Genomic DNA, 23,813 nt, shown 5'->3' on the forward strand with positions numbered 1-23,813 from the left:
TGCCACGCCAGAAATTAAAAAGATCTTATCAGTATCTCTTACCAACCTGAAACTAAATTGTCACATTATTTTGCATTTCTGAATTATGACATTAATGTAGTACAAAGCAGCTATTATTCACTGCTTCTGTCTTGGACAGGACACTCTTGAAAACTAATTTCAAACCCAAATGAGGTTTCTCCTTGTTAAATAAAGGTTAAATAAAAATAAACCTTAATGAATAAATAAATGATTTAAAAAAATAAAATAAAATACCAAGGCAGGAACCTTTGTATGTTGGTGGTTGCTCGGGGGCATTTTAATAAAGACGGAGTTAACCTGCTTGAAGTGTCTGTTGCAACAACTTGTCCATTCATATATTTATTTTTTTGATTGATTTTAAAGAGGGAACAGCACATATTAATGAACAGTTTTACGAATGTAAATATGCCAGATTATAGCCCTGGGGTAATTTCTGTCTGCAGACCCCCCTAGCTGTTTGATAGTAACATATACATACAAGACACTAAATACAGTAGGACAAACCTAAGGACAGTAGACAAGTAAAAAAGAAACAGAAACATATTTATGGCACATCCTCCCATCACACAGAGTCCATCAAGCTTTTATCAAATGCAACTTTTATTGCACCAACCCCTATTGCACTGATTGTTATTACACAGATATATATTGTATTGACTCTCTAATATAATTCTACAATACTTATTAAAAAAAAAAAACCTGACAGTTATAATGTGGCAAGTTTTTGGATTAGTTTAGTTTGTATCTAAGGAGCCTTCCAGAGCCCTCTAGCTTGTCAATGATTAAAAATCCCTTTCAGAGGGTCCGATTTATTCCTACTTCTGCAGAGCCCCATGCATTTCAATATTTGACCTATTGTACGGGTCATTATATCATCCACAGAGCTCAATAACAGCAGATTCTCCCCCTGTCTCAACCCAAGAATTAGCTACAATTTAAACAAATCAACAATATAAGTTTGACAGTAAAGTAATCACATAATAATGTGATAATTCAGTTCCACAGTTTGACCTTAAACTTACAAGATTTTTTTTTGTTTTTCTGGCATGGCAGCAATAAGCTTCTGTAGTAAAGCATCAACAATTCTGAGGAGTGCATTCAAGCTAAACAAAGCAAGGGAACAGAAAATGTTTAGAGACAACAACAAATGAAAACAATTGGTTAGATATGTACAAAGTGTTTTGCACAGAAAATATATCTGTGAATCTCAAATTCATGTCCTTGAAGTGAATGCTACATGCTGTTGTTATCTTAAAAAGTAGTAATTTTGAACTTGTTTTTTTCTGTTTTTTTTTCTGTGCAGAAACCTGCTGCTTGATAGATTATAACTTAATCTATATTAATGTATATTAAAGTGTTTTAGTTTATTTTTGACACATCTCCAGTATACCCTCTAAATTTCCTGACCTGTGTATAAAGTTAAATATGGAAAATGAAGTTGATACTTTAACTAAAATACAATGCAAAACCATGTAACTGTAAATATTTTACAGTTTTTAATCCAGAAGTATCTTATCATGAAATAAGCATTTACAACAGGAGGTACCAGGCACATTTTATTTTTAATTTTTTTCTTTTTTTCTGACACCAACAAAGTCTGGGCAAATCCTGAACACATCTCATTTTGACTTATCCCCAAAACAGTTTTATAATATTTTATTTTATCTTAATCAACAGTATGAAACATTCTTTAAAAAAGAAAAAACACATTACATACTGAAAACAGTGATGAGCATATATTCACAGGTTATTAATATTTTAATAAAATAAGCCACTCTGTTGGCTTAAAAAGTCATTCAAATATATCTCAAAGTAGCGTTATCTGAGATTCTCTCTATGGTGAAAAGTCTGTACAACTGTCTCCATGTTTATAATACAGGGTCCACGTATTTATAGACATTAAATGGTAAAAGTGACACTTAATTGCTGAATGGATAAAAACATCACAGTGGCTGGGCGGTGCTACAATATCACAAATAAATAACAGTCTATACATTTTAGCTTTGTGGCACAAACAAGTCATACCTTTTTTTTTTTAATCATTGAACATAATTCATGACAATTTGTGGTCAGAAAGATGTGTCCTCACATTTGCATTATGACCATCATTTGTTCTGGCGAAGAAGAAGAAGAATGTGAGACAGAAATCTGTTTGTCCAATTTTCAGATCTTATTCTGGACAGCAGAGACCTGTTAACAGAAAGGGGGACGGGGGGGATGGCTGTCAGATTATGTTGACCCGGCTAGACAGGCGCTTCGCCCACGCTCCCTGTGTTAGTAAATTCTTCATGCCCCGATGGCTTTTTGTCCTCCCGGGAAGTTGTCATCACCCGCCAACGCTGGTCAAGCAAAGAGAATAACATCAGTCACGATAAGCATCAGCTGATTATATCTGAGCTCAAATTTGTACAGATGCAGCCCAAAAAAGGGGACAATTTCTGTCACACTTTGCATCATTCAGCCGAGAAAAAGCAAAATATTTGGCACAAGGTTTATTATAAAAATCCCAGATGCATCATTTTAACATGTTTCATTAAAATAAGCAGAAATGTGATTTTGCAGGGCACTCAGGAGCATCATATTGACTCTAAGAAGAGGTTCTTACCCTCTTAACCTATCTTCTAAAATAAAAAAGTATATCAGCCTAAACTCAAAGCTCTTTGGTTTTTTTTTTTTTTTTTTTTTTTACTGTTTTATTGTCGTACATTGTAACTGATTATTTGTAATCTTAACAGTATTTTTTTAGTAACATCTGCAGTAAATTACTGGGCAAGGTCTTGTCAGTATACTACTCTAAACAGCAAAGCATTGTGGGAAAAAATATAGTAACAATGCTGTATCTACCAATGCAACAGAATTCACTGTCACAACACTGTAAACACCTGGACAGTAAATTAACGGTACCTGGCTGCCAGTAATTTACTGTAAAATTTACAGCATTATTTTTACAGTATGTCCTCAAACAAACATCTATCATTTGTATTTTCTGGGGCTGTCAGTTTTTCCCTGCTCAATTCTAAGTACATTCATGAGTTATGGTAGATTTAGTCCGTACCTGTTTAATGCCTCCCTTGGTGATGCAGAACATGTAGACCACATAGCCTGGGATCAGTATCATGGAGGACAACGCCATGAACCAGCCAATCACTTGACCCCACAGTGGATACACATACTTCCCCAAGGTCAGAGGCGTCATCTCAATGGCACTGAAGGTAAACACCCCCTGAAAGAAACATTCGGGTTAGTTCATTTTTGCAGTGTGGTACTTTTTTAAAATGCATTACTGTCATAACCTGTATTAGTTAGCTTAGTGTTTTCACAAGCGTTTCACCTCATGCTTGTTATAGCTAACTGTAAGCAAAGAGACTCTACTAAACACTGTGATGCTTTTTGTAGAATGCTGTTTTTAACATGCTAACATGCTCACAATATCAAAGCTAACAAGCTGCTGATTGGCAGTCAGAATATTTTCCATTTCATAATTTTTTCTTTTAAGCATTTTACGCTAGCATACTTTCAGCTAACATTTCTAATTAGCAAAAATTATGTTATTTGTTTTTAGGAAAAAATGTGTGTTATTCATCTATTTTATTTTTTGACATGTAGACGATTGTTGTTTAGCTTTTTTTTTTTTTTTTGTTATTTCTCTTTTTAATTAAGTTTCAATTGCATGGGTGGCTCAAATTAAATGTTTACTTTTAACATGAGAGGTTAGCATGATTGTAGCTTGTTTGCACCTGAAGTGACATCTTAATGAATCATCCAAAGGGAAAGGAGAAGTTAGGAAACTCTACACAGTATTTTGACAAACTAAGTTCCCCCGTAACAGCATCTTGCATAGGGCCCCCAAAAAGCTATTAACGGCCCTGTTTGTCACCCTGATCTCCAGTTTGTCCGTCCTCATTTTACTGTTCTGTTCTTAATCACCACAGTAGTTGTGAAAATGTTTTTATTTCTAATATCTCTGAGGGCCTAACAGTCCACATCCAGTATCAAATCAAGAATCATTTTTCGCCTACCAGACAGATCATCGGAGTGAAGAACATCCAGCAGAGCTTCCACCAGCCACACGGCCTGTAGCCAATCATGTCCTCAATATTCTTGTAAAACCTCTCAGCTCCTATTGAAAATTAAAAAGATAAAGATAATAAAAAATTTATAGTGATGTGTGTCTGTGAAGAAAATAACTAGAGGAACAAAGCTTTATAAGCTAAAAGTGCAAAGGCGATAAGAAAAACAGATTACAGATTTAATTTCCTTGTCAAAATCTACATGTGAAATTCATTTGTTGACATAACAGAAAAATGATCTCTATCCAGAGTTTTTAAACATGTTTCTTTTATCAGTTATATATATATATATATATATATATATATATATATATATATATATATATATATATATATATATATATATATATGATTGTACTTTCCATGATTTCAACACCATCAGTCCAAAATAGATGTCTTACCATATAACCAGGATATTGAAGTGGTTTCGAAGAAAACTAGAAACAGCAGGCACATCCCGCTGGCAGAGTAGTAATCAAACAGCTTGAACACATACAGACCACCCTGAGGAGAGTTCAGCACACACAGTCTTTCACATGGTGTGTGAGATTCCACAGTCTTCTTTGTTTTTCTGAACACATGCTGCAGTAGAAGCTAACAGCAGTGATTTGGATGAATAGAGGAATACCTGTGTGATGTTGGAGAATCCAATGATGAAGGAGATTAAGCAGACAACAAGGATGAAGACCTTTTTCCTTTTCCTCAGATGCATGGGATACTCATCCATCAGAGCTGTGATGAAGCCTTCCACTGTGCAGAACTGACACAGGACATGACAAAGACACAAGTGTTAACCTAATATTTTTAATCCACTGGTTGAGTTTTTAAACAGTTTTATCTTAAACCGTCTTTGATATACAGTTGCTTTATTTATACTAAAGCTTTGTTTGGTTTCACCGTAATTAACACCAACACAAAGTCAAAGACATTCAAAGAAAAGAAAAAGAAACAAGCAATAGGCTGAGTGAGTTAGTACCTGGCTGTCCAGGCCAAGCATCATGAGCATGGAGAAGAAGAGGATGGCCCACAGAGAGGACATGGGTAGCTGGGTGACAGCCTGAGGATAAGCCAAAAACGCTAGACCAGGCCCTGAATGTCACACAGAAAACAAAACAAACAAAAAAAGAGTCACTTGTACTGGCAGACAGCGTTATAGCTGCATTGCTGAGTTTACATTGCCTTCAGATGCACAAAGGAGGTATAGAAAAAGTACCATTATATCACCAACCATTCACTCTACCTCAGCTTTCTTTGAATTGAAAGACTAAAAAAGAACAAAGTTGAAATATAGAGTGGCTTTCAAGCAGCTCTAAACAACAACAGCTATTACATCTTGCATTCCCTTCCTGATGTGAGAAATATTTCATTGGCCTCTAAAAACAGCCAGATAGTGATTCTAATGGTTTGTTTTCACATACAAAGGCACAAAACATCACCAGCCAGTTTAAATTTGCATATTGCCTTAACAAATGTCAGAAACCACTGTGAGAGGTGTAAGTGTCACAGTGATGGACAGTATTGGACACCATTGGAAAAACTGTGATGTACAACTTTTTTACTTGTGGTTTGCAAAAAACAAACCTGAAAGTAGCGATAAGGGAAAACAGAAACACATCTAATGGCTAGTGTTCCACATTTTATTTTTTTTTTATAAGTAGATAGTCTTTAAAGCACTGTGAGTGCTACCTGTTTGGTGTTGACTGCAGTGACACTTGAATCAGAAGTATTTTTCAGGATCGAGACAGTCAATTTGTTTACATGCATACAGTGGTCCGACTAAGGTCATAGCTCAATGGTAAAGTCACAGCAGGGGATCTTGTCTCATCTGCGTATACATACAGAAAAGAGAACCAGACTTCTGGACCAGAACGTCTCACTCCGCTTCTTTAGGCAGCGCTGTGTCCTTTTTTTGATAAGTGAAGCTGTGTGTGTATCAAACTAGTTTTAGTTCACCCAGAGAGGAAGCAACATGCTAACAACAATGGCCGAGATGGATGCAGCTGTAGCTCTATTTCTTTTTAAGTAAGTATGTGCCATGGAGTTTGTTTGTTGTGTAAGAATCATAAACTGTATGAGTACAGTGACCTTATTAACCATGGTCATCTACTTCCTCTTCCAGCTGAACACTGAGGCGTACAGAGACCTGCCGAGTCCTACCCATGGTCCAATAGCTATCACATTATGCTTTGTCTGATTTCAGTCTGACTAAGCTCATAGTCTGATTACAGAAGCTGCATGTAAACATACCCATTGTTTCCCATGAGTACCATCATCCACTTTTATAAACACCTGACTCGTGCAAAGATGTTCATTTTTCTTAAAAGCAAATAAATAAAGGGCAGATCTTCTTTTGACTAATACTTTTCTTTCTACAAGACAACTAAACTTTTTATCAACAGGCAAATACACTGCCCAGCCAAAATTAAAGTCGTCACCAAATAAAAAGGTGACACACTCTAATATTCCATTGGACCACCTTTAGTTTTGATTGTAGCACACATTCACTGTGGCGTTGTTTCAATAAGCTTCTGCAATGCCACAAGATTTATTTCCATTCAGTGTTGCATTAATTTTTCACCAAGTTCTTCATTGATGGTAGAGTCTGACCGCTGTCAGTCAGCAATCAGTGAGGCTAGGGAGCATAAAGATCGGACTCTTGGGCAATGGAAGAAAGTCATGTGGTCTGATGAGTCCAGATTGACCCTGTTCCAGAGTGATGGGCCATCAGGGTAAGAAGAGAGGCAGATGAAGTGATCACCCATCATGCCTAGTGCCTACTGTCCAAGCCTGTGGGGGCAGTCTATGATCTGGGGTTGCTGCAGTTGGTCAGGTCTAGGTTCAGCAACAGTCTGTGCTCAAAGGATGAGGTCAGCTGACTACCTGAAGATACTGAATGACCAGGTTAGTCCATCAATGGACGTTTTTCTTCCCTGATGGCACGGCCATATTCCAAGATGACAATGCCAGGATTCATTGGGCTCAGACTGTGAAAGAGTGGTGTTTTCACACATGGATTGGCCCTCACGAGTCCAGACCTCAACCCTTTTGAGAATTTTTGGGATGTGCTGGAGAAGGCTGTACACAGCGGTCAGACTCTACCATCATCAATGGAGATATTGGTGAAAAATTGATGCAACACTGGATGGAAATAAATCTTGAGACACTGCAGAAGCTTGAAACAATGCCAAAGAGAATGCGTGCCCTAATCAAAGCGAAAGGCGGTCCTACAAAATATCAGAGTGTGTGACCTTTTTTTTTTTTGTTTGTTTTTTTTGGTGACCATTTTTAGGCCAGGCAGTGTATATAAAAGTGATACTATTTCTAGACCACTTATAAAGTCCTCACAGGAGCTTTAAGGACCATTTAGTCTGCAGTCCTTTTAACATGTCTGACATACGTATCCTGAGGATGCTTATTGCCAAAGATAAGAATGACACCACAACATTTTCATACCATTTTTAAGATGTCGGCAGCTGTTTTGCACGACCAAAATGCCACTTGCATATTACCTGATGCTGCCAGTTCTTGAACAGGTTTCTTTGTGATATAGGACATGAAGCCTACGATGGAGAAGATGACAAAGCCAGCAAACATACTGGTACAGGAGTTGATGCAGCACACAATGATGGAATCCCTGCAGAGAGCAAAAACAAATTAGGACAGAAGAAGTGAAAAAAGATTAATGCATGAAGAAAATGTGCTGTTACTACTTGTTCCAACCTGTAGACATCATTGTGGTAGGTGTTGTAGCTTCCCAGAGCAATCAGTGAGCCCAGGCCCAGACCATAGGAGAAGAAGATCTGAGTTGCTGCATCCAGCCACACCTGTCGCACAGCAGATATGCATCCAGCTTCATGTCTGTTTATGATTATAAATGAGTGACTGCATGATAAATAACTGTCTACCTCAGACCGGATCAGCTTGTTGAAGTCTGGGGTAATATAGAAGCGGATCCCGTCAATGGCTCCAGGCAGAGTGACCCCACGAAAGAAGAGGATGAAGAGCATAAAGTAGGGATACGTCGCTGAGAAATACACCACCTAGAAGAAATTCAAAGAGGACTTCTAGGAATGCACATATATTTTAACTTCATAATTAAAAGTCTAATCCCTTGTCGCCACAGTTTGCAGAGTAAAAAATTCTTCCTCGCCTAGAATAATTCCACGGCGCGTCTTTGCCAGAGGATCCTGCCAGAGCCTTTAGGATGTGGCCAGCTCTTCTGTAGCATAATGATTATGTTTAATTGCTAATGTCCATCAGGGCCAGGGCCGAGGGGAATTCATTTTTCACACACACACATTAAAATCCAATTATCCCTGGCTGTGAACGTGTAAAAGTGTTCCTGGTCACACATACATCTTTTGGCCTCGCTGAGACTTTAAAACCCAATGCAGTCAAGTGATTTTTTTTACATGAATAAACTCTAAATAATCTGGAGATTTGGGAGTTACTCATAACTTATGAGGAGTTTTTATGCATGTATTTGGGGCAGGCAGCTCATGGCTCTCCATTACCTATTTATTCTCCACTGCACAACTGTATAATCTGTCTCTCTGGTCTGAATGGACTGATTTAGCAGCTTTTTCAGATGCAGCACTTCTAATTTATATGCAATAAAACACAAAAATAAAGGATTACACTGTTGAAAAGCATGAGTTTATCTTTGGTTTCAAATATGTGTTGTTTAAAACATCTGAGGGGGATTAGGATGAATCTGAACAAAAATGTAATGGTAATCCATATTTGAACATCTTTAAAGGTAGGGTCTGCAGGATTTTATGAAAAAAAAAAAGTTAACTTATACAGGAATAATAATTTGCTATCATGTGTTTATATGCTGAGGTGGTTTTTTTCTTAATCTCAAACTATGCCCCCTATTGGGAACAGTCTGGAGTTGGCTTTTTCCCCCCTCTCTTCTCCCAATGTTGTTGTTTTATATTTATCGCAAAGGGGCGCTGAGTTGCTAGCAGCTCCTGGGTTAATCTCTTTTCTGTTTTCCCCATGTTTGTTTTCTTATATGTCTTAGAAGGGATGTAACTGAATTGAAATTTCCCCTTGGGGATCAATAAAGTATTCTGATTCTTAATCCTGCTCAACTGTCTCCCATAGGCCTCTATACATGTGTGTCAGTGTCTGTGTTTGCCTCAGCCCCCTCCTCTGCCTGTATGTTGATGTCTTGGCTGTATCAAGATGTCTCTGGGCCGAGTAAACCTGGTTACCTCAGCCAATCACAGCACGTCCAGTGCGAAAAATGACTTAGTGTGTTAATGATCCTGAAGGGAAGCTAATGGGTACAGGTACGACGGTGAGTGTAGCACAGAGAATGGAGATACAGCCAAAGTGAAACAAAACACCAAGAGGGTGAAGCTTGGATCGACACCAGGGCACTTGAAGTGCAGCACGGGATGAAGAGTGACGCAAGTTGGTGTGTGTCAAATACCTGTGATTAGCTTGTGCTAACATTCCAAGTCAGGTGCACGGCTCTCGAGTCTCTCCCATGTTGAAATGCAATGCTACAGGCAGTTGCTGGGCTAATGCATGTGTTCACATAGTCACAGTCAGAGGCATTGGGTGTGTGCTGCTGCTGGCACTGAGCCGAGGAGGAGGAGCCCAGTTTGAATGTTGTGTTTACTAACAAGAAACAAAAATTCCTGCAGACCCTACCTTGAATGAATGTGTGGATAAAGTTGAACCATCCAGTTTTTCTTTTGGATAAAAGTAAACTGGATTACCCAATCCAAGTATAAAACGATGGATATCCAAAACCAGATCAGTCATTTCAGGATTAAGTCTTTGGAAGAACGAGGTCCTGAAGCTAGCATAAGCTAAAATAATTATTCATTAATTTATTGTATTCACATTCCATATCAGTGGTTTCTTTCAATTCAATTATCTCTTAATTACTCCTACAGCATCAACTCCCAACCTAGCCCCATGTCAAAATGTGTAATACCAACGTTGGTCCACAACACAAAAGTAGTACTTTCACCAGAAGGGCTCTTAATTTGTGACATGCCTACATTTCCTTTTGCCTATTCTTTCGTAAAGGTATACCTCGGGTCATGTGACTGCCAAGTTTTCCCAAATGGAATTTCCCAAATTTCCAGTGTAAAAAACAATATTTCACGATATTTTAAGACCTGAATGTCGTCTTGACAACCTTTTTTGATGTTAGCTTAAAACAGTTGGAGCTAGAAGGCTGAACTTTTCATAAGTCCGTCCTGTCATGGCATGGTTCCACCAAAACAGGGTTTCACATGTCTCAGAGGTCCCTTGTTTTTCAGGTTTCATGTCTTTGTCTCCTGTTAGAAGAGCAAGTTAGAGCAAAAAAGCAACAAGAGCAAAGACAGATATTTTAAGCCTCGTAAGGTCTCAAAAAGTCAAACCACCCCCTTCTGGGTCACAGATAAAGAGCTTTTAGCATGAAAACTTTTCACAGGGCACACAGGAGGGGTTATGGGAGTGCGTCTAGGGCCATGGACTCAGGAATTTACAGCAGGAAATGGGGAAAAAAAGTCAGAGTTCCACATTTAGACCATTTTCAAGATTGGCAGAGCAAAGCTCAGGTAGCTCAACTGCGAGTTAGGGCAGGCGGTTGTCTTAAAGCTGGAGGTTTCAGGAGTGAAGTACAGGCACTGCTTTGACATGACTTTGTGTTAAGTACAGATGCAACTGAGCTTTTTAGTTGTTCTAGTTTCTGGCAGTCAAACTCTTCGAACAGTCTGAGTTTTAAGATTGTATGCCATACAACAGAGTAGGATGAAAAAATTATAATATAAATACAGAAAAATAAAGTTGGACACAGTTTCTGACCTTCCCTGTCCACTCCACTCCTTTCCAGATTGAGAAGTAGACAAGGACCCAGGCTAGTGCCAGAGTGCCCACCAAGGGCCATCGTAGCGTCCCCGGCTCCTCCAGACCTCCTGTCATCTGGTGCATATTTCGCCTACAGGACCAAACGCACAGAGCTCAAACAGGCAAACTAACACAAACAACATCCAGAACAGCTTCAACACACACACACAGACACACTGACAGGGTCGTATCTGGCTGACTTACTCCCAGAACTCGGTGACAGCGCTGGTCAGGTTGCTGGTGTCTGTCAGGCTGTAGTTGGAAAAACATTTTTCTGTGTTCCAAGGGTTGTCACAGCTTTGCCAAGGCAGCTCCTGCAAAAACATGTGCTTGTTCAAAATATTCTCCTATAGCACTAAAATATGACAAGTGTCAGTATTTTCATGCTGCTTTTACACAAATCACTGATATAAAAGACACAACAATATAATAAACAGTTAACATGTACATCATCAGAATAAATGTCTGATCCTTCATCAGCGTAGAATTAAACATTCATCATGTGTCTCTTTGACCCAAATGGCAACATTCATCAATAAATCAACCCTATTTTGGGCTTTAACATACACAGAACAATATCTTTGTTAATCCTTGTTTGGAGAGGTTGGTGTGCTGCTCCAATATTGTGAGTAAAGAAAACATTTCAATTCAAATCAGTAAACGAAAAGAAAGAGCTCAATTTTGCAAAAGTCTTTTGTAAAATGAAGTGACGGTCACAAGATTTAAGTCTTATTCAGCTAAAAATTTGCACATTTTCAATTTAGATTTCCTCATGAGCCATTATTTAACATACCGAACCAAAAGAGTTGAATAGGTAGTAGAGTGCCCAGGCGATAATGATGATATAATAGATGTTCAGCCAAAAGGAAAGGACCACTGCTGCTATTCCAACCCCTGAAGACAAAAATAAATAAATTAATAAATAAATTAATAAATAAATTAATAAATAAATATTGGCAATTTGCTATACAATGCTTCACAGGTCAACCAACAGGCTGTGTTAAACATGAGGGGCACAGCGACAAACACCATAGATGATAACAGTCAGCTGGTCTTGGCATGTTAAATAAACCTTCACTAACTTCATAACCAGTATCTTGTTGTTTCCATGTTTCTGTGTCATTCCTGCTCTAGTACTGGAAGTTCTGAAGGGACAAAATATTGATACAGCAATACACCAATATCCTTGTTTATCTGGCTGCAAGGATTGATGTTTTAATGAGAAACTAAAAGAGAAGTCTTCTCAGACCTCCCTTACAATTTGACAGCACTGTACCTCATAAGACAGTTTGTATTCTTCAGTTAATCAGTGGTTGGAATTCATTTGTATATGATCATATTAATCAATTAAAGGTATATTTCAGCATTTTTGAAGTGGTGTTGTATGAGTTTCATCACAGATAAATGCCTGAGCAACAGATGCTGATCAGCTCGGACCCTTCAATGAGAAATTGGCAGTATTTTGAGAGACTCCAGCCTGAGCTCTTATCCCACTGCTGGTGTAGGCTTGGGAACTTGAATATCTTGCATGTGGAAGAGCATCCATGGTAAGAACAAAAACAAATGGGCCCTCTGATGGCAAAGTGAAACGTTCAAAGATTTCTCAAAGGAGTAAAATCTTAATGTGAGAGGAGAGGTACCAGTTCAAGTGTCTGAGTTGTCTCCTATTATTAGTTAACTAAGGAGGTAGAGTCAGCTCTGTCTGCCCAAAACTTTAGCCTAGCTTTGGAAGTGTTTCTTAGTGAAAGGGCTAAACTAACAGGTATCTTTTGCTGCAGGATTAACTTTTACAAACCCACTTCAAAAACACTCCAACATCACCTGTATGTATTACTGTATCCTCATCTTTATGGTATGCACTGTACTGTGTAATGATTTATATTGTATCATATAGTTCCCTTTATTCTGGTTTGAGCTGTGAGGTCACTTAAAACTGGATTACCTCATAATTTGGATCAGATTTAAGTTTCACTGCAATTCATTTAATTATGTATTTGTTACTTTTTCTGTTTTTCTGTTTGTCTTGATCTCTCTGTAAAACCTTTTTATGCTGCTGTCTTGTAAAAGAGACATTTATAAATCAGTGGGGATATTCCTGGTAAGATTACGGTAGTGATAACTAACTAAGAAGATAGATCTTAAACGTTATATTTACTTCATTTTGATTTGTGATTTCATTTTTCATGTCTTACCTTTCATCATAGGCATTAGCTTCCACACTCCCAGTCCTCCCACTGAGGTGAACTGTCCCAGAGCAGTCTCCAGGAAGAAGAGAGGGATCCCAGCAAACACCAGGGTCAGGAAGTACGGGATGAGAAAAGCCCCTGATGATCAAACCAGTATAAGCAATCACAGAGTGGACTCGATCCGCAAAGCTCTCCTGACACATGGAACAGCTACGCATTTTTCATTTTTAGTTACAGATTTTGATAATAATGTAAAGTTCTAATATCACCCAGAGACTATGGGATTATGATAGATTTACAGAGCTTCTTCTTTTGATCTTCATCCTAATCACCTTAACTTGACAATTAATTACTGCAATGATGTGGATTGATGATTTACTTCTTTATATGGAGGAACTGAAGTGCAAACCACAACAGCAAATAACTAAACACAACGACATCAAGCTAGCAGAAGAGGTAGGTACCGGTGGACGATATGAGTTATCCCTGATTGGACGAGAGGGAGTACCTGATTGGATGAGGTCACTGTTCATCATTGGACCAGGAAGTTATTCTGTGTGTGGTGTGGGCATGAATTGTTTTCATGTTTTTCAGTTGAAGCACTGTCAGACATGTCTGTTACTATATTTAGGAACTTTTAAGACCCCTCCAGCAACTTCTTCTCCTTTTTTTTTTTTTTTTTAAATTAATGACCGATTAACAACAAATCTAGTTACAGTGATTTTTTATTTACTGTTGTGTTTTTTTTTTTTTTTTTTTTTTTTTTTTTTTTTTTTTTGCTATTGTGTTTTGTTATTTGCTGTTGTGGTTCCACTTCAGGTGCACTGTATCACCCTCCGGTGGTTTAGAAATGATAAAAGATCCATTTTAAAGAGTAGATTTTCATGGTAACACTAAACAACTAGGGCAAGGTGGAAGTCAAAGTGGCTGATGGAAAAGTGATGTTAAAAAATCAGTGTGAGTGTTAGCTCTGACAACTGTATGAGAAGAGAAATTCATGGTAACATATAGAAATATGAAGTTGTAAAATTCAACATTCTTAATCAGCTTTAGGCTAAAATCAGCAGGCAAACAGTAGGTTGGAGAGGCTTGTCGAAGACCGGATTAGTTTCTTTTTCACGTTCCTTTATGGGACAGTGAAAACAGGAAACATTGAGGAAATATGACTCACAGCAAACATCAGGTCAAATATCAGGGGTCATACCAAAATCTGGTTCATATTCTCAAGATTTAAGCTAAACCAGCACCCCAATGAAGGCATAAATGTCCTCAAATCTGGGTTCAGAAAAGCAAAACGTGTTTTAAAAAAATTGACAAATATTTTTTTGTAAAATACAAGAGTGAAAAATCTCAGACAAAAAGGAGCTGAAGCTTTCTTATAGAAGCTTCATATGGGGAGAGACCGAAACTGGCAACTCAACATATGTCTTCTTTTGGGTGAGAAAAAACCCAATGGAGTTCTAACTGACGAGGTGAGACTGTAAGGTAAGGTAAAAGGTGGGCTTTTTAGTAGGACATGTTAATGACGAGGAGATAAATCCTCAAGAGGTTTGAGAGGTAAGTTAAAGTTATGGAAGTTGGTAGTCTATAGAAAGTACTGTTAAGGAGCAGATCCAAGAGATCGAGCACGATTGGATTTAGAGTTTTGCAGATCTCCTGCAGTGGTAGACCTGAAACCTCCTATATATATATATATATATATATATATATATATATATATATATATATATATATATATATATATATATATATATATATATATATATATATATATATATATATATATATATATATATGCTTCAGAAGGTAGAGAAGATAAAACTCACTGCTTAAGGTTTAAACTGGTCATGGAGGAGAGATCAGAGCAGTAAGGTGTTGATAGTTATGCAAAGTGAAAAGTGTTGAGAAAATTAAGTTTGTTGAGGATGTTGTTGAACATTGTTCGGCCATGTGGTGGTTCAAGCGGCTTTTTAAAGTGCTGCTACACGAATGGTTAGGTCAGGGGGTGTTCTGTTCATTCAGTAGACACAAGGTTTACTTGTGACCCTGAGATAGTTTAACCTTACACTGCAAATTTTACAGTCCAATACTGGCAGCAAAGTGCCAACAAGATACTTTGCTTAATAAAAGCCATATTGAAGAAGTCTTGCTTAGATGACCTTGTTGACTTGCTGGCACTATCCCACCAAAATATTAGACAATTAAAGAATCAGTGCATGGCAGAATACAATAACAACATCCAAACCGTATAGACTGATAAGCCTATAATCAGGACCTCAGCCCAAAGTCCCAAAACTATCAGCACCTTCCACTTTGTTCATTTTATCCAAAACCATGTATTTACAAAGGGTATCCTATGGGGGGTTGTATTTGTAGACCTGGAAATATGAATTCACTGGTCGGTTATTGCAGTCAGGTTACAGAGAAGCTCAAAGGATTTAAATATTCACATTAAACTGATGAATAGCTGGTATTTAAACAAATGATTGAGCTATACATCCAGCCAGATACCTTTTCTATTTAATATTTTAAATTGTCTAAACTGACTGACTTTTTTGTCTTACCTCCACCATTCTTGCCACACAGATACGGGAACCTCCAGACATTACCCAGGCCAATGGCATACCCTACACAGGAAAGCAGAAAGTCAAACTTTCCTTTCCAGCTTCCTCTGTCAGGCGGCTCTTCTTTTTTCTTTCCGTCTGCAGGGGGTGCTGCAGCATCCAGCTCCTCAAAGGGAATGGCTTGTTTGACTTCTGTTGGGGAGTTTAAGTCCACAGTACTCTGTCCTGTCTTCCCCATGTTAGGTTAGACCACGACTAACCAGTGGGGTCACTTGGTCCTCACAGCCTGGAATGGAGTCAAGTTTAAGTCCTGAGTTCCTGTGTCAGGTCTCTCTCACTGTGCAGGGTTCTTGAATGGACCAGTTCAGGACAAAATGCTGATTCTGGATGTGAAGAAAAGCTACAGACAAGGAGAGAAAGACAGTTGGGTAAAATTAAACCCTATTTAAGATTTTTTAAGTGTTGAAGCACTTTAATGGACTTTAGCCTTTTATTACTTTGAGTCGCTGCCAAAACTGAAGCTAATGATCATGTCATTAGAAATAGCTTCCCAGTATGGGCAAACTAAAACTGCAGAAGCAGAATATTTTAATCCAGCAAAACCTACAGGGCAACCACTATCAGTTCTTTACAGCAGGTAAAACTGGTGAATGGTAAGTAAGGAACTTATTGATTTTAAAACCACATCAAGATATGTTTTTTTTGTTTTGTTTTGTGTTTTTTTTTATTAAAGTTATAATCATTGTGAAACCTTTGTCGCATAATGAATTAGCTAGTTAGCCTAAATGCTACAGTAATACTGTTAGAGTGTATTTAAGGTTTGATCTTTAAAAAATAATATGAAAAACTGTCATATTTTCTTTTACAATGGACAATGGAATGTAACAATTTGGTCACGGTTGAGGGTAAAACAACAAATTTGGTCAATGATTTTTGCAGTTTGCTGAGTCATGCTAGCTAAAGCTAACATTACTATAGCTTTTGACGAATGATATTGTTAGCTGAGTTTTATTTTTAAGTTACCAAATAGAAGGTAGCTTGAACTTTTACTTCCTGTCCTCCGTCCTTCCTGTTGTTAGTTAAAGGGTCTGTGAGGAGTTTCTCAGTGATCTTGAAAAGTCTCTCTTCTAGACATAAACCTGATCCAAATCCACACTTTTAAATTAGACTATCAACACCAATATAGGTTATTCCTAAATACTACTTCTTGGCTTCCTAATCAGGTCGGGCAGTGGCAGTTTGATTTAAAGCACGTCATAGTCACTATGACAACACTATGCCAGTTGACAAAGTTTAGTCGTGAGAATAGAGATCTTTGTTTTTCTCTGCTGAAAATGATTACTGTGATTAATTTTGTGGTGATGGTGCCTGTCAGACAGTCACATATCAAACAAATCACATCAGTAATTGTTTGTTGCAATGTATCCAGTGAAAAAAATGTCTTGAACAGAGAAAAGTAGAAGACCTGACCTCCATTCATTTTCCAAACAAACATACACGACTTGTTAAGTCACATCTTCACGACAGTGTGTGTGACACTCTGGGCCAAAAGGTGTCACTGTAGTCTAAATAAACAGATCCTCTTCACAGTCTCTTTAAGAACAATTACATTTCTAATGTACATTTATTTTCTGTCATTGCAGTGTCAGTGTTCAGTGTCCATATCATAAACAATAAGAATAAATCAGCTTCATACAAATGAACAGGTGGATGACCCAGTATGGTTAATCAAAGTTTACACCTAAGTGTCATTCTGAAGATACTGTCATCCATACAGTCAAAATTTAATAGTGTGCCTTTGGCTGTGTTACAAGTCAAACAGCACATCTCTACTTATAATTTAGTCATCCATTGCTGCTTAATTACCCGTCACTTCCTGATTGGATAATCAGGGGGAGGAAGTATAATGATTAGCAAATATTGATTGACCCCAAATACCTCAATATTTCCTGTGAGGAGGAAATATATTCCCTTGAGAAAAAGATATTTAATTTAGATTATGCTACTAGTTTTTACCCACAGAGCAGAGCAGGATCACACTGAGATTTCTCATTGTGTGTTTTTTCTGCTTATCTTTAACTATGCACTGCTTATTGAAAAGCCAGCCTCACTCAAATTTATAGCTTCTTTTATTTTATTCACAATCAAATGCATTCTTTTAAACAAATGCTTTCAGTTTTTAAAGATTCAAAAAAAGCAATCCTTGTTTAAGTAACAAAGATAAAACAGAAAAATAAAGTTTGAAAGATTGCTTAATGTAGTTTGATGAATATCTGTAGAAAAAAAATCTTGCTGCAAAATGAATCATGTCTCAGGCTGCATGAAAATAATCAACTTCAATGGGTCTAAACTTACTTTTAGGTTGTTACCTGGTGAGTACGTGTTAAACAGCTTCAAAAACAAACCAGTTCAACAAAACACATCTCAGATTCCCTTTGAGGATTTTGTCCCTTTCATTTAAAGCAAATGATTCTGCTTTTGACAAAGAAGACTTTCAGAGGCGGTTTCTTATCACGACTTTGAGATAAAAGACTTTTTTTTTTTTATCTCTTTCAAAACTGCAGCTCTAACCTGTAATGGAGTTTCTTACTTACTAAATTATTATGCTGCAGTTGAAGTCCATTGGGCTAAAACAAACTTTGGTGACCTTATCTGATGATAAAATAAAATTAAGTGGACAGGATTAAGTTATTCCTACCTGGGAGATTTCCAAAGCCTTCGTCAGGTCATCAGCTTCAGTTTCCTGCCCCACCATGAAAAAACTCCTGGCACTTCAGCTTAACATCCAAAGAGAAAAGGATCATCTTTGCTCCAGCTGCGGGAAGCCCTCAAATTGAGAAGAAGTCACCATGTATCTGCTGCCTGTAGATCCGTTTTTCAAATTTAGAGCTCTTTCCTGTATGCTGTATTTTTTGTAGGACCTGTGGCTGTTCCTGCTGCTGGTATCGAGTGTTGGATAATAAAGTTCGACCCGTGTGTCTGCTTTGATTACTTCTCAGTTGTGACTAGTGAGGCCCTGAGGCCGTGGGGGGATATGTCAATCTCCAAACTGTGGCAGGGAGCTCTGGTGGTGGCAGAAACAGTGTGTGTTTGTGGTTTATGCATGTGTTTGTCCCGATAGCTGAAGTTAGCTCTTGCCAGCTCTGTTACCATGGTATTTCCCGACAGAGAAGAGCCTGATCAGTGAAAGAGCACATGGGGTTGATGAAAATAAACAAGCAATGACTGTTGGCAAAGACCCTGGAAATGTATGACCACAAATGTGGTAAGCCCATATCGAACAAAGCTGACAGCTCTCACAGGGACCCAATATTTATCCTGAGTGTCCTATCGCAGATAGTTGAAATGAAATGTTGCACTAGTTAAAGCAGAGCAGCACAAAATCAAATTTGTTTCAGAAATTTAACTTTTTTGTTTTACTATATGTTGTAGCTGTGGGTAATTGTTCTAAGATTTTAATTTCCAACAATACTTCAACATTCACACAGCATCCTCTTCTGCCAGGCCTCACAAACAGCTGCTACACTCAGCCCTCACACAGAGACTTCAAAGACTGTGATCATTTTAACTCTGAAACTGTCAGTTTTCAAGCAATTAAGACTCAAGTTGGTACCTTTTGGAGTTCACTAACTTTGACTCTTGCTTTTTATTAATGTGTTCACATATATTTCTTTACTGTAAAAAGGTATCAGTAAATTTTACAATAAATTACAGGCAGCAGGATGCCAAATCATCAGTGTAGCAGATAACAGAAAAAAAAAACTTTCAAATGGTGATGCAAGCATGAAATTTGCCACATATACTATCTAAAGGCCACTGTTTTGAAAAATTACTTCACATACTCAACAAATCAAGGGGGCAGCCATTTTTCAAGATGGCCTTTCATAAACCATTTATCATTATTTACCCTTTACAGATGATGATTATTATAAAGTACCGCCAAAATTGATAAAAGTTCCGACTGGTCTGGAACTGTCTCCTTGGTTTTTATCTTAAGTCTGTTTTTTAGCTAGCATCAGCTCCTGAACGTTGTCTTCATTCATAAAAACAGAGCCTGTGTAAGAAAACTCAGTCATGAGCTCATCCATGTCAGGAGAGACCCCAGGGATGTCGAAGACCTTTTTGTCCAAGGGCCATCAGTTTTTGAACAGAGCTCTGTGGATTATTGAAAATCCCAGGCTAAACAATTTACACATTTCTCCTCCTGACACTCATGACAATATTCTTTTTTGATTATAAGTAGAGAAATAATTGGATTAAAGATCCCTAAGCCATTTTTGATACACAATATGCAGGGGTCACACTTTGACCCCACATCCAGTTATGTAATAACCTTTGACCTTACATAGTCTGATTTAATAACCATTTATTTATTAAATTTTGGTGTTCTGAACAACCCTTAAATTAATTTGAAACTGTAAATTAATACATTTATAAACTCATGTACAATATTAACTCATCTCTAAGACAGTTAAAATAGAACTCTATTGTCTATTGAAAACAAAAGTAAGAAAGTGTATAGAAAGTGAAAAATGGTCCATAACAAGATAGATGCTGACAGCTTGCATCATTCTCCAGTTCAGCCAGCCTCCACCTCCACAGGGTCCAGGACTGAGCTTCTTCAGCAGTCTGTTCAGTCTCTGTCTCCTGGATCCTGTCTGCTCACAGCAGGTGAAATTCTTCCAATGTGGCGTTGGCGTCTGATGTTAGCTCCGTTAGCCATGTCTGTGAATAGCATGATGCTACTCTGCCCTCTGGTATTCCCTCTGTTGCTGTGTTAGCATGGCTAGCTCGTCCATCTTATTGGAGATAGATCTTGCGTAATCAATAACGATGGATGGAAGAACAGGTCCATGTCGTTACTTCTTAGCTCCAGCACGTCGTCCTCACTTCCTTCTCCTCACCTTGTTGGAAGACATCCGGCCTTACACCAGTTAGCATTGACATGCTACAGGCTGCTAACAGCTGAGTTCACATGTAAACAACGCAGCCATGGTTACATGAAGGATCTCCAGACAAACACAGGAGTAAAATAGTAAAAATATCGCTGAAGCCACAAAAAGTTTGGTGTCCATGATGAACAAATGAGCCATACAAAGTAATGATCCACTCCAAACACAAAGATTACGAAAAAGAGACGAAAAAATTACAGGAAATAGACAAAGAAGAGAGAGATGCTGCAAAAGGCAGCCATAGCCAACAGGGCGACACCTACCAACCTTACAATTCTTATATACCATTCACAGATGATGATTATTGTACAATGTTGCCAAAATTGGCGCTTTAAGTTCCCACTGGTCCAGACATTATTTCTTGTTTTTTCTGTAAAGCCTGTTCACATATCTTCATAAAGTCTCCAGCAGAAGGGCAGTGCTTCTGTTTCTGTCTCTCTGCCTTTTATGAGAAACAATGATGGAAGAGAAAAATAAGATCCTAGCTCATTAGCAAAAAGAGCTAATGGTGCAACAGAAGTATCTAGATGGGATAATCCAGCATGCTTTGGGGTGCTTGTGTGAAAATCTGTTACACCACTCAGTCCAGTCTTATAATTCACACTTCTGTGCATCTTATTGTTGTTGTGGACAGTTGTCTTTCACTCAGAAGGTTAATGGTTTGATTCCAGCTCCTGCAGTCACATGCTTGTCAAGGCACTGTACCTCAAATTGCTCCTGCTGTTGGTCAGTTGTTGGTAAATATGAGTGAGTTGAGCTCACAGTGATGGTACTTTACTGTAACAGACTTTTCCATCAGCGTGCGAATGAGTGAATGTGACCAGCAGTGAGAGCACTTTGATTGGTCAAAAAAGCTAGAAAAGTGCCATGTCAGAGCACAGATGGCCTGGTGGTTTAGGTCGCGTTCCATGAGGTTCACCCTGGCATGGGTGGCCTGGGTTCAAATCCAGTATGTGGCCTCTTTCCCACACGTCATTCCCTACTCTCACCCTGTTTCCTGCTCTATCCACTGTCCTCTGTCATATCCAACTAAAGACAAAAAAGAACATACAAAAAGGAAAGAGCCATGTCAGCACAAGTCCACTTACCAACAGTTTTTGATTAGCAACCATTAAATAGACAAAAAAAATTTAACTGATAAGATATATTAATATTGACGTTCAAAAATATATATTATTTTAATGTTTACAGAAAAAATGTATTCTTCTTTTTAGATGTGAAAAGAAATGAATTGGTGCTAGCCCCAAACCTGTGTATAAAACATAATGTGTTGTGGTGAATTGTTGTGGTTTTCCATGACTCTGGCTTTCTGCTGTAGCTGCTTATGTAAAGGCTACAGAAGAGTAGCTCTAATTATAAACAGTGGAAGTGTAACACCACAACATGTTGTTCTATACCTCCCCTCAGGCAGCCAGCAACTCCTATGATATGAGTGATCAATGCACAGAATCAGGGAGGGCCAATAGATATCCACACAGCTGCTGTGTCCTGAAATGCCAGTGGAGCTCTGACAACTTTCTTTGACTACATGAAATTTAACTGTTAGATTTATTTTAAAGAACTGCACTGGTAGTCTTTTTCAGGATGTAGGCTTGTTTTGTGTCATTGTAGGGAGGAGCAGAGGCAGCCAGGAGAAGAGAGTGGGAGGCGACTCAGCGGATTTGTTTAATTGAATGCCAGTTTGGATTTCACACATGACTGAGCTCGGGTTGTGATGGAGAAAGCTCACCCATATCCAAATGCTAGACATATTACCAGGTCCAACAGGCAACACATCAAACCCATTTTAAAATCACTGCGCTGGCTCCCAGTCTATTTTGGAATTGGTTTCTGAATTTTGGTGAAAAACCATCAGAATCTCAAGCAGGTTCTGGTGATTTTTTTTTTTTTTTTGCTTCTAAAACATGTCTCATTTTCTCTGAAAAATGAAGTCCTGTACCTCTATAGATTCAGGACAACAATGGCTATAGGCTGATGTAACTCAATTATGTCTTCATGCAGTAAAGTAAATGTAAAAGCTATAGATCATTAGATAAAAAAAACTGATGTTCTCTTATTTTATCCTATTAAAATTGAGGCAAAAGGAAATTAGTGTATACATTTTTGGAAACCCTGAAGCCTAAAGAACACAAGAAAACTATTGGTGGTGGCACTGCATTCAAAAAATCCACTAATCATTGTTGACTATTTTTTTCACAGCATTATGAAGTCCTACAGTCAATACTATCACTGATCAATTTTTACAGACTACATTTTTACAGACTACATTAAAGAGATATTTCAATCTGTAAAGCAGCTTCTGTTAATAATGAGACTGAGAGCTAAGCGACTGTGTAGAAATTTTACACTTGTAAAAAAATGTAATGAAACGCAAAATTCAAAGGATTTTACAACTGCAAATACAGGGTGTCTATCCACCATTCAGGGTGTGATAAAAGCAAGAAGAAGTGTAGAATTTTTCAGTTTTTATAGAAGTTAGCTCAAGCAAACTGATTATTAGACATGAGAATCAAAGCGACATTGATAAAATTTGCTCCTCTTCTCCGGTCTGTTTAGATATGTTGCTAACATCACTTGTGATACATTCAGGTACCCTCTAAAAATTGAGAACCTATGATCACACCATTTTTTTTAAGTCTTCAGATTGGACAAATGGTTTGTAAATGCCAGTCATTAAAAACAAGTTGGATATCAATTGCTAAATGCTGCCCTAATTATTGAATTGAGTGTTTTGTAACTGTTTTTAAAGCTATACACTCCTGAACAAAGTCCTTAGAACAGAGAAAAAGTTATTGTTTAGTTAGTATGTCCATCCATCCATCCATCCATCTTCTACCGCTTATCCGGGGTCGGGTCACGGGGGCAGCAGCCTAAGCAGGGAAGCCCAGACTTCCCTCTCTCTAGCCACTTCGTCCAGCTCTTCCCGGGAGATCCCGAGACGTTCCCAGGCCAGCCGAGAGATGTAGTCTCTCCAGTGTGTCCTGGGTCTGCCCCGGGGTCTCCTCCCGGTGGAACGTGCCCTGAACACCTCATCAGGGAGACTCCAGGAGGCATCCTCATCAGATGCCCGAGCCACCTCATCTGGCTCCTCTCAGCATGGAGGAGTAGCGGCTCTACTCCAAGCTCCTCCCAGATAGCCGAGCTTCTCACCCTATCTCTAAGGGA

The 23,813-nt window shown here is 38.2% G+C and overlaps 1 protein-coding gene across 1 annotated transcript; it reads right to left on the reverse strand.

The window, feature by feature from the left end:
- Positions 1-1,770: 1,770 nt before the first annotated feature.
- On the reverse strand, positions 1,771-18,680 carry slc6a1l (solute carrier family 6 member 1, like). Its single transcript, XM_074698640.1, has 15 exons — positions 18,395-18,680; positions 15,697-16,096; positions 13,139-13,270; positions 11,740-11,840; positions 11,151-11,260; positions 10,905-11,037; positions 7,997-8,131; positions 7,812-7,915; positions 7,601-7,725; positions 5,068-5,180; positions 4,720-4,851; positions 4,493-4,595; positions 4,041-4,141; positions 3,077-3,244; positions 1,771-2,360 (listed from the first exon to the last, which is right to left on the reverse strand). The coding sequence occupies exons 2-15, from the start codon at positions 15,932-15,934 to the stop codon at positions 2,265-2,267; spliced, it is 1,791 nt and encodes a 596-aa protein (XP_074554741.1). The 5' UTR covers positions 15,935-16,096; positions 18,395-18,680; the 3' UTR covers positions 1,771-2,264.
- Between the last annotated feature and the right edge of the window lie 5,133 nt (positions 18,681-23,813).

The sequence above is a fragment of the Halichoeres trimaculatus genome, unplaced genomic scaffold (genome assembly GCF_033239565.1).
Source record: "Halichoeres trimaculatus isolate MK-OKI-2021-1 unplaced genomic scaffold, fHalTri1.1 fHalTri1_scaffold_21, whole genome shotgun sequence".
NCBI lineage: Eukaryota > Metazoa > Chordata > Actinopteri > Labriformes > Labridae > Halichoeres > Halichoeres trimaculatus.